Source organism: Jaculus jaculus, chromosome 4 (assembly GCF_020740685.1).
Source record: "Jaculus jaculus isolate mJacJac1 chromosome 4, mJacJac1.mat.Y.cur, whole genome shotgun sequence".
Taxonomy (NCBI): domain Eukaryota; kingdom Metazoa; phylum Chordata; class Mammalia; order Rodentia; family Dipodidae; genus Jaculus; species Jaculus jaculus.
This window is the reverse complement of record NC_059105.1, coordinates 175,781,755-175,793,811: the sequence shown is the minus strand read 5'-3', so window position 1 is coordinate 175,793,811 and position 12,057 is coordinate 175,781,755. Positions and strand designations below refer to the sequence as shown.

The 12,057-nt window shown below is 41.1% G+C and overlaps 1 protein-coding gene across 1 annotated transcript in view; it reads left to right on the top strand.

Annotated features, from left to right (window-relative positions):
• Ift57 (intraflagellar transport 57) overlaps nucleotides 1-6,782 on the top strand; it is a 73,748-nt gene extending 66,966 nt beyond the window's left edge. Inside the window, exons 7-11 of the mRNA XM_004663978.2 lie at nucleotides 434-505; nucleotides 1,445-1,576; nucleotides 2,852-2,914; nucleotides 4,577-4,643; nucleotides 6,108-6,782. Coding sequence (XP_004664035.1) covers nucleotides 434-505; nucleotides 1,445-1,576; nucleotides 2,852-2,914; nucleotides 4,577-4,643; nucleotides 6,108-6,286 — 513 coding nt within the window. The 3' untranslated portion in view covers nucleotides 6,287-6,782. The remainder of the gene's footprint in view (nucleotides 1-433; nucleotides 506-1,444; nucleotides 1,577-2,851; nucleotides 2,915-4,576; nucleotides 4,644-6,107) is intronic.
• Nucleotides 6,783-12,057: the final 5,275 nt, after the last annotated feature.

Here is a 12,057-nt window from a genome sequence, read left to right as displayed (position 1 = left end):
GCTCCATTTTAATTTCCAAGAGACAAACTAATCTCTGATATTTGGCATTTGAGTCAAAAGATGAGAGTTGCTTCTGGAAAACATAATTTTTACTGCTTAAGCAAAAAATTCTTTTCTAATAATTAGAATTTTTATTTGATGGTTAATCATGAATATTAGCCACCAACAATGTGGGGGATAATTTGTATTGAAATGATCAGATATCACTCTGTGAACAAAAAATTAATTTACCTTCATTTAGAATCTTTTGTCCTAAAGTGCCATACACATATTTCAGTATATTTTGATGATAAGTTATGCATAGGACTCACTCTGCCACCTGAAGCATGGTAGCAACTGGAGTAATAAAAATAAAGAATACAACTTTACAACAAACTCAGCAAGAAGGGAATGCAGTATTTTTTACTCTGTTCCTATGCTCTTATGCCAATAGGATTGGAGAATACATGTTGACCAAATGCACCAGCACAAAAGTGGAATTGAATCTGCTTTAAAGGAAACAAAGGTATGTGAATGACCTTGGATAAATCAATGTGGATTCACTCTTCTTTGGGATACTTAGTGTGGGAAAGCACAGAAGAAAAAAGTGCATAACCCTTGTGTTTCAGGAGCTTAGTAATGAACATACTGTATTACATTTTCACAGCCCTCATACGTAAATCAATGAAAGAAAGCTATCTCATGTGAAAGCTGTTCATATCCATGCATGGTGGTACACTCATGTCTATTTGTACTTTAATTACTACATGCATTTTGCATATATAATGTGCACATATCTAATAGATACTTTAGAAACATTCCAGCAGTTTCCTTGAAAGTCCAAGAGACATGAGAAGTGCGGCTCCCTAGCAGTGCCTACACTGTTGCTCTCCCGGCTTGTCACCAGGGCAGCAACCGGGTCTTCTGGAGACCTCCACAAAGAAGCATTCTGGAGTGTGACTTTGTAGTCTCCGGCTAGGCAGAGCCCTGGGTGTAGAGATCTCCGTCTAACTGTAGTGTTCTAATTGATTTTGAATTGTGATAGAGTAATGCCATACTTTACTTACCTGCCTTTTATCTTAAAGTTTATATCAAACTAAGTACACAGACATCAATTTTGATGTCTAGATATAGGAAAGAAGAAGAAAGTCTACTAACCCTTCTAGGTCTTCTTTTTTGAAGATAGGATTCATTCTTTCACACGCTTGCCTCATTTGCAGTTCTCTCGCTTCACTTCCAGAGTGCTTAGATCACAGTGCTGCCTAATCACATCTGGATTTTCTTTTTAACATTTTATGATGTGACAGATATTTTTCATCATAAATTTTGCCTGCTGTTCAAATTTCAGATTATCTTCTTTTTCACATGATCAATCATTTGTGGAGTGTATTAAAGGATATTTAGCTCATTTTAGTATTTTTGAAGAATATATGTGAATAATCTACTAAATTCTATGGGATTTCAGGGATTTTTGGACAAGCTCCATAATGAAATTAGTAGGACTTTGGAAAAGATTGCCAGTCGAGAAAAGTACATCAACAACCAACTTGAGCACTTGGTTCAGGAATATCGTGCAGCTCAAGCACAGTTGAGTGAGGTAAGTTAAGAATGACTTCTAGGGATTTATTCCAATTCAGAGCCCTAATCCCTAAGCTTGACAGACATTTTTCATTTAAGAATTTTGAGGTGTTTTACCCAAACAGCAGTGTGCTGGTTCTCTGCTCACTTCAGGAAGCCAAGGAAGGCAACAACACTTTTCTCCATTTTACATAACAGAAGTGATCATGCCTTAGAAGTCGTCAGACACACTTGTTCGTGTGATTTAAGTACAGGTGTGGTGCTGTCCAGGACCGTGACTCCGGTCAGCAACAGCCTCGCGCCACGTCACGGTTTTGGCTGTGGGTGTCGTTGACGCACTGAAGGACCAGGGGAAGGCGTAGTATATCACAGGGAAGGATAGTCCTTGCAGTTATGGCTCATGTCCCCAAAACAAGGAACATGAAAGCAAAGTGGTTTCAGGAACAGTTTCATTAATGAAATGAGACAAAGTTTTCATTCTTTTAAGGTTTTATAATTTTAATCAGAAAAAAAAAAACACTACTCACTTTTGAAAAGAGCAGAAGGGCTCTTCCAGCTTTCTTGGTGAGTTTTGCTCTCTATTCCCTGTGTTAGAGAAGACTAGTAAGAATACTTAAAGAGAAAAATGGAAATAATTCTGAGATAACTTGCATACTTTCAGAAGTCCAGAAAGACCAAAAAGAGTAATTTCACCTTTTATTATATCATCTGTTGTATTCATTAATTCCTTCATACATACATATATTCATTAATAGTTTATTGTAAAATTCTGATTAAAGATGCTGTTTCTAACATTAATATTGAATAATTGATTATTAGATTAGTTTCCAAGAACGCATTGTAGTTGACTGCACTGTCACATTCTTTATTAGTCCTTATTAGTTACTGAGCTTAATGCTCTACTTTGAATGATTTTTTACATATTTTTAGAACCAGTTTTCTCTGCATATGTACATAGCTTTCAAATGAGACTGACCAAGAGTCACTTTCTTCAAGAGTTGGGAAATGGCTGAGAACCGTTTTGACGGAGCCCCGCCTGCCGGCCTGCGCTAGTTACGCAGTGCTTCGTGAGGGTTAAGACTGTTCATCATGTTATAATGCTGTAGTGGTGTACGTGGTCCTACTCATAGGGACATGAAATAACTGCAGTAAATGTCGCTGTCATAAATGCATCCAGAAACTGGGGGCGGGGCTGTCATGAAATGATACACAGAAATTGTTAGCACACAGGGCTTATGTTTAAGCAACCTCCCTATGTTTGGGGTGTGTGACTAAGCCACGGATTTTCCCCCAGGCACGGGAGCGGTACCAGCGGGGAAATGGCGGAGTAACTGAGAGGACCAGGGTCCTGTCCGAGGTGCGCCTGTCTTCTCTTCACAGCGGCGCTCAGCGCGGCCCGCCGAGCCGCCGCTTCAATAACTGCTTCCCCAGCTGCAAATCACCATCTTGAGGAAAAATTCCCTAATGAGCGAATCACTTGTTTTTCCATGCCTTGTTTCCATAAGATGCCTAAGGTGCTATATTGAGTTCAACACAAAACTGGCTTATGTCATTAGCACCCTGATTACCTTCCTTAAGCTTTGACATAATAATTAAGATAAACCAGAGTAAAGCACTATCTGAGAGCTCTATGGAAAATTTTAATGCTACTCCTCAAGATTAGTGATTATTATTGATAACTTACCCTTTGGGATAAGTTATGACCTATGCTCTCTGAGAAGTTTAAACATCATTGCATTTATTTTCATGATCTTTCAAGAAAGGTAAGAGCTGCTATATATTCTCATTTTTCACAGAATAACTGATGGTGGGGCTTGTAACAAGGTCAAAAGCCAGTTTGGGACTAAAATCTAAGATCATCTTTGATTACAAACAAATATAAGATTCACAAACTTTACTGTTTAGATAGGAAAGAATTAAGCTTCTCTTAGAAGTTTATTTCAGGAATAATTATTTTTGAATACTCAAAATACAACATTAGAAATATTTAGACTCTAGTCCTGTGGTGTTTCTTGGCAAAATAAAGTGTTCAATAGAAGTGCGCACTAATGTTGTGTGAATTAACACTTGAAGGGTGTCCAGGGATCCATTAGTTCTTTTGGAGTAGGTAGTTATCCCCAGTTGTAATGTTTCAGGTGCCTGAAAGAAATTAATTTGCTTAAGTTGGATGAGCACTTTATTCCCTGGGAAGATTTTACTCACTGGTATGATAAAAATAAAGCCTAGTATCTAGCAGTAATTATGGCTTAGTACTAGATGATAGGAAAAATTTTAAAGATTACATTTTCTACCTATGCTATGCTGCTAGCCTGGAATTTGGCCAACTAAAAACAGTTGTAGTAGCATCTTAACATCAAGTACAGTCAGGTCTGGAAACATTCTGAGAGTATTGTATGCCTCTTAGAGACTGCAGTAATCAATAGATTATTTTATATATAGTGATATAATATAAACATTGTCATATTGCCCTAGAGAGGAACAGGCGGTGTAGTAGCTTAAGAACTAAAATATTAAGAAAAATACCTAGAAAACCTTTAGAAAGCCAAAATTCCTTAAGGTGTTAATAATATCTTAACTAGTAACTGTCAGAGAATGGTATGGTAAATGCTATGAGATAATTGCACAGTGTGAAGGCTTCATGCTGAAAACAACTTGATTTTCATTCTATACTATCACAGCATGAGAAAGCTAATGTGAAAGTTATTTATTTAAGTATTTTTCAGAAGATGAAAAGCATTGTATATGTACATACTCTGTCTTATTACTTGTATTATGTCCGGAATATTTCTGGTCTATCTATCTATCTCTATCTCTATATCTATCTATCTATCTATGTGGGTGGGTGGGTGGGTGGGTGGATGGATGGATGGATGGATGGATGGATGGATGGATGGATGGATAGATAGATAGATAGATAGATAGATAGATAGATACATAGATTTTTCTCAACACATCACTCAAAAATTTTGAATGTTTAATAAGATTCAGTTCTCATGGAAACTTTTTTTTTAAATGAAAGGTCACAGAAGAATTAGAAAAGGTAAAACAGGAAATGGAAGAGAAGGGTAGCAGCATGACCGATGGTGGTGAGTAACCTGTGACTGTGGTGCTAAGTACGCACTCATCCCGAGAAGGAAAAGGAATAAGAGAACCAGCTCTTCCAGAAACCCCTGCCACGTAGTATTAATCAGCATGGAGTCTGCTCTTTAAAATGAGCTATTTGTAACTTGTTTCAAGAGAGATACATAGTACAAAATGATGTCTGGTAATAAGAAAACTGTGTGCACTATAAATCAGCTGAAAAAGAAATTTCTTAAAAACTGAGAAGATTGTTTATTAAATTTATACTGAATTAATCCAAAGGTACAGTGGGAAATAAGTATGTACTTTGTTCTGTTTACAAAAGTACTGCACTTGTCCATTTATGTGTAAGAAGCAGTTATCCCCAATAGCAGCAAGCAGTGAAGGAAAGGCCTGGGCTTGCTTCCCTCCTTCCTGGAAGATGACTGGGCGGGGCCGTACGGACAGGCCTCGAGTCTGCCGGTGGCCACCCATGCCAAAGGACTGTCAGGAGTGGTCATGGAGTGACTGCTGCTGACTGTTCGTGGTGGGGTATGCAGAGGCTCTGAGCAAAAGCTAGGTTTTTAAAATTTATTTATCTGCAAGGAGGGAGAGGAAATGGTGTGCCAGGGCCTCTTGCCACTGCAAACAGACTCCTGACACATGTGCTTCTTTGTGCATCTGACTGTAGGTGGGCATTAAACCGGGGCATTAGGCTTTGCCAGGAAGCATCTTTAGCTGCTGAGCCATCTCCCCAGCCCACGTCCTTTTATAATGTGTTAGTGCATGGTCATGTGTGTGCACATGTGGACTGTACGTGTTCATACATGTATGGACGCCGATGACAACCTCTAATTTTCCTCAGGAATTCCATCCCCCTTTCTTTGAGACAGAGCTTTTCATTAGCCTGGAACTCACCAAACCAGCTAGACAGGCTGACCAGCAAGCCCCATGACTCTCCTTCCTCTGCTTCCCCTGTACTGGGACTCCAGATGGGCACCTCCTGCCTGACATCTGTATATGGGTACTGGGGATTGAACTCGGGTCCTCAGGCTTAGAAGGCAAGCACTTTACTCATAGCTGCCCCCCTCATACCCCAGCCCTGAAGAAGTATGTTGTAAATGGGTTTATTATTTGATTCTCAAAGGTAATGCTTTCCTTCCTCTTTCCTTGTTCAATACTCTTTTCCTTCAGAAAAATACACTAGCCCATAAAGTCATGTTGAACACATTCTTAAATACCTATTTAACATTTTTTTCCTAGAAAAATTACAAAGTTCATCCTCAGTACATCAAATATTGCCTCATTTCCCATCCAAAACATATCAGGTGTTCAAAATGCCATAGCAAAATAGTGTGAATGTCAAAGAATTGTTGGCTGTTTTTAACCCTATTTCTGGCATCAGACAAAATATGGAAAATATCATGCAATTCTATAAGAAAATGATATTCCAAATGAACATTTTATCCCTTGTGATTTTTATTCTACAGCTCCTCTGGTGAAGATTAAACAGAGTTTAACAAAACTGAAGCAAGAAACTATTCAGATGGATATTAGAATCGGCGTTGTGGAGCACACCCTACTCCAGTCCAAGCTGAAGGAGAAGTCCAACATGACTAGAGACATGCACGCCGCCGTCACCCCCGAGTCCGCAGTAGGCTTTTATTAAAACACACTGTTTTTCAAGCTTCTGATCATGTGTTATCATATTAAATTACTTACGTTGCTAGATTTCCAATCACAATGCACCTCGTAAAGCATGTTCAGTGGGCTGCTTGTGTACACACACTGTATCACGGTGATTGTGATGGCAGGAAGCCTTTACCATGGATATAATGTTTAATTAAGCCATAAAAGTCCCCATGCTCAGAGATGCTCTCACTCATCACGACCTCTGTTGGGCTCCTGCCTTGTGACTCCATCTTCTGAGTATCCTTGGGGTGTCGCTGAGCACGAGCCATGTTTCCTGTGCACAGTGCGGCTGTCAAGTCCTGACGGTTGACCCAGGGCTGCCCCTTTGCCGGTCCTCAGAGCTGTTACCTTTCACCTTTCTGCCATGACCACAAGTGCGTCTGTACCCAGCGGGTTAAGGGTAGCTGGAAGAATTCCTCACTGGAACCCAACTCCTCTTGTCTCAGCAGTAAAGGACATGAAGTTACCACTTTCCCCTGTGTTTTTAAATTTTTATTTATTTACTTAATAGAGAGAGAGAAAGAGGCATACAGAAAGAATGGGTCGCCAGGGCCGCCAGCCACTGCAAATGAACTCCGGACACATGAGCCACCTAGTACATCCCACTTTACATGGGTACTGGGAACTCGAACCCAGGTCCTTCGGCTTTGCAGGCAAGCACCTTAACTGCTGAGCCATGTCTTCAACTCAGTTACCACTTTTTTAAGTGAAAAAAGTTCAGTATCCCTGTTGACATTTGAAATCTATTATTTTCTTGATAAGATTGTCAATGAATTAGCTCAGCCACATCTTGAGTGTGCTCCTGCAGGGAGGAACTGCTAAGCATCGCCACCCCTCTTTGTTCTGTGGCTTCACATGAAGACCGAGCTCTGCTCTTGGTGATCTTCACAGAGCCAACTTACTCTCAGAAGCTTTCTACGCTAGGATTTCTAAATTGGCAAAGTAAGCAATATTAATGACCAGCCTAGAGGGCTGGGGGTATGGCTTAGCTGGTAGAATGCTTGTCTAGCATACATGAAGCCTTGGGTTCTAGTCCAGCCCTGCATAAACGCATAAACTTGGTACAGTTGTGCACATCTATAAACCCAGCACTTTAAAAGGGGAGGCACAATCAGAAGTTCAGTGTCTTCCTCAGCAGCATAGTGAGTTTATTGCCAAGTTGGGATATGAGAGACCCTAGCTCAAAAAAAATAAAACCTTATATCTAGGCAAAAATAAGCAACATTCACAATAAGCAAGAAATAGCCTATGTTATTTGTAAAAAATAAGCATAGATGATAATTTTGATTAAAAAGTTTAAGATAAAAATAAAATCTCATTTACTCCTAATACTTCAAGCTTTTCTTGCATTTACTTTCATTATATCTCAACACAGATGCCACAGTCTTTTTCTTTTCTTCAAACTTTAAAGGTTAGAGGGGAGAAAGTCTGTGCTCATTTATAACTACTGCCCAAGAATTAGACAATACAACACTAGGTAAGGTACTAATTAATTTGTGTCAGTGCTGGGGAGTCCACAGTGGGAGAACAGAATGAAGGACTGAAGTTGTCTTCCATTACGGCCAGTAGGAGAAATCTAGTGGAAAATGTGAAACACAGTCTTTGGTCCTGGGAATGCCTTTGTACAGGCATTGTCTTGGCTGAGCCACACTTTTCTTTTTCATTTTTGAACGTCTTTCCTGCTAGTCTCCTATTTTGATGCCGGCGTTTCCCCTCCCGTTGCGCAGGCCTGTGTAGGTAGTGCCAGCCGCTCTCCGGTCCTGAATATTAAAGCCACCTGTCGACAGCCTCACAGGCAGCCTCCCTCCCCGGCCTAAAACTGCGCCTGCCATCGCCTCTTTGCAGTGGTCCCTGAGCCCCAGCTGGAGGGTATGATAAAGACAGTTCAGTGCTGAGCACTCCACTGTCACTTCTCAGCGTGTTAGCCATTTTTGAGTCACCCCAAAGGTTGCTGTCATCTGAAAAGTGAAGCTTCTCTAATCAAAAGAGTAGCATTAGCATATGTAAGTGTATACAGATGAGTTTGGTGGGCATAATATACCCTTTTAGCCACATAACAGTAGAAGTTTCCCCCTTAAGGCTTATAACCACCTCAGTCGTACTTTTGACTAGGTTTTCAGTACTAGGCATGAATTCCCTCCCATGGAGTGAGCTTCAAATCCAATCAGAGACCAATTGGTTCCTCCCCAAACAGACGTCCACTGTTGTGCCAGCTGATAATCATTTTGCCTGGCTGGCTAGCCCTAAAGCTTGCTGGGTCCAGTGCTGATTAAAACCGCTGGTGACTTCGCTCCCTCAAAGCCGCGTGTTCCACGCCTGCTGCCAGCCCCCCGAGAACTAGTTAGTGGGGAGAGGGCTTGCAGCTCGGCGCAGACTTGATCTCTTGGTGACCTGCAGCCCGAGCATGTGGAGTCTTCAGCAGCAGAATCTTGCCATCTAGTACTGATTGGCAACCAAGAGCTTTGGTAAAAACCTGTCATGTTTGGGGAGCTTCAGAGGTCTCCCTGGCCAACAACTTGCAGAAAAGTGTCCACCCGTGGCATTGGAATTTTTCTAATGACAATCTATGGCTTCTGGGCACATTGTCCACCTTTACAAGACACTTCTGCCCAAACTCTCTTTTTGCAAACATCTCGCCAGCTAATAAAGAAGTACATTTCCATATAGCCTATTCATGTTGTCTTAAATTTTTATTAATTCCCCACACATACTCCCCCATCTTCTCCCCTTAGACCACCCCCAGGATTCTGCTCCCTCACTGATATGTCTGCTGGACTCTCCTCCTAAGCCCTCCCTCCCTTCCCTCCCTTGTGGCCCCTTTCAAGACTGACTCCACTCATAAGTCTAAACATTTGAGTCCAGGATTCACATGTGAAAGAGAACATGTGGTGTTTGACTTTCTGGACCTGGGTTACCTCACTTAGTGTAATCGTTTCCAGATCCATTTCCCTGCAAATTTAGTAATTTCATTTTTCTTTATAGTTTATCAGTTGAAGGACATCTCTCTGTCTCCTCACTCTGCTTACAGGTAAATAAATAAAAATATTCCAAAAAATTTAAAAATGCAGTGGCTTTATATTGTATAGCTGACATAGTTTAAAAATAATATTTTTTAAATATTTTTATTTCTTTATTTGCAAGCAGAAAGAGATAGAGAAGAGAGTCAGATAGAAAGACCATACCAGGGCCTTCAGCCACTGCAAATGAACTCAAGATGCATGGGCGGCCTCTTTGTGCATCTGGCTTTACATAGGTCTCTGCAGGCAAGCGCCTTAACTGCTGAGCTATCTCTGCAACCCCAAGACAATATTTTTAATCACACTTTTATTATTGTTACCATTATTATTAACGTATTTTGCATGACTACATCATGTGTTGGTGCCCTCTTTTGTCTCATTCCTGCTCCCATTCTGCTGGATAACATTTTAATTATTTAATTATTATTTTCTCCCTATGGGATTGGAAGCAGGAGTATAGTCTCATTTTTTTCATGCCTATTTCAGTTCAACAAGTGTACTTGATAAATGGGAATATTTACAGATATAGATATGCACAATGCATATACGTTTCCTAGTCTGGGCTGTTCCAGGGCCTAGAAGTACTGACACACACCACAAGTGTGTGTAAACCATTAGTGCTCAGATCTTTGTGTCTAAGCTCTCTACTTACTTACAAACAAGCAAAACAGCCAGTAGTTCTAGAAAAAGCAAACAAACAAACAAGTATTCCTACATGTGGCAAGCAAAGCATTGCCAAAAGTAAAGAAGTGCTCAAAGAGTGGTGGGCATGTCTCACAGACAGACAGAGGCTGGGGTCCCTTGACTGCTGTAGTCATGAAGTGTGGCCCACAGAGCAGCCGTGAGTCCATGCAGATTGAGCAGATGAGCGAAGACGTGAGAGCGCCCTCCTCACAACAGAGAGACCATTAGGTCAAACAAATGCTCCGTGTAGCACATCACCCGCGGGCAGTTACCCTGGGATCTAAGTGGAGGGAGAGTGTCACTGAGTGCTGAGACTACTCCAGGTGGACGGGCGAGGGGAGGCGGTGCACGTACGTGACCCAGCATGAGCCGCACGGCGCACAACACGAGCGGAGCGTCGGTAGACTGCCCAGTGGATAAAGCGCTCGCTACTAAGCTCAGCGCCTGAGTTTGATTCCACAGAACCCAGGTGAAAGGAGAAGGCTGTGCTTGGCTTCCGTAATCCCAGCGAGATCCCCAGGCTGTGCCTCAAGCAAGGTAGAAGGTAAGGACACACCTCAGGTTGTCCTCTGGTTTCCACATGTGCACAATGGGTGTGGCACACACACACATACACACACACACGGTGTGGGGCTTTAGAAAAACGTGGCAGACACCACTTCACTAGGTGAGCAATGTTAACATACTCACCCTGACAGATAACCCTTTGACAAGCACCCCTGGTGTGGTTCCTGCTGAAAATGCATAGCCTGAATGTAAGCACAGGCACCAGGCCAAGCCAGACTGAGCACAGGGCAGGAAGATATGAGAGAGACGAGAGCTGCTTGTGAGTAAAAGTGACAACTCAATGCAACAGTGATCCTAGATTGGAGCCGGGGCAGGAAAAATATAGGTATTTTTGTTCTAAAGGATATTTTGACAGAATAGGAAAACATTTGAGGAAGGTCTGTAAATTTCTTGATGGGTTATTTGTGCAGTGGTTATGTTAAAGAGTATCTGTGTGCATAATAACATACATAAGAATCTGGGTTTAAACAGTGGCAAAATGGTTCAGGGAATACACAAGACCACAGGTATGTGTGTGTGTCTATTCAGATGTGCAGAGAGAGGGAGGAGCGATAAAGCAGAATAGTTCACTGATTACCCTGGTTTGATTTCAGTGTATGCTAATGCATGTGTTGAAACATCAGTGTCCTGGGCTTGAGAAATGGCTCAGCCATTAAAATCACCTGCTTGAAAAGTCTGAAGTCCTGGGTTCAGTTCCCTAGTACCCATGTAAAGCCAGATACACAAAGTGTTGCAAGCTCTTGAGTTCATGTACAGTGGCAAGAAGCCCTGACATGCCCATACATTTCTCTTTTTATCTCTCTCCCTCTCTCTCTCAGTAACTAAATAAATAAAGTGCCCTGTTAACATGTTACTGAGACATAATAATAAAAAAAATCCTCATTTTTTTGAATGATTTGGTATGCTATTTCTCAATTATACCTGCAAGTACCTAGGATTCTAATAAACTTTAACAATCACTGTGACATAATATTGCTGAATAGTTATTTAAAAAAGGAAAATATGATGAATTGTTAACATCTTGGGGAATCTGAGATAAGGTAAATATAAATCGATATTTGTTTCAGCTTTTACATAAATCTGTGATTATCTCAAACTTGTGTTTTTATTATTATTATTATTATTATTATTATTATTATTATTATTATTTTATTAAATAGTTTTGTGCTCAGCAAATACAGTCAATTTGGTACCATTGGTACCATCATCCATGCCCTACCCTCTCCCCCTGGCCCCTCCTTGTTGAGGCATATGGGTCATACATTCTGGAGTAAGCCCATAGTCATGGGTAGGATACATGTCTCTGCATTTCATGACCCGATGTGTGGCTCTGACATTCTTTCCGCCCCCTCTTCCGCAAAGTTTCCCGGAGCCATGTTGGGTTCATTTTTGGTTTGCTTCAGTGAGGAGGTGTTGGGGGCCTCTGGGTCTCTGGAAATCAGATTTGGTAGGAGTTGATTTTCTTCCCCCTTGTGCTGGT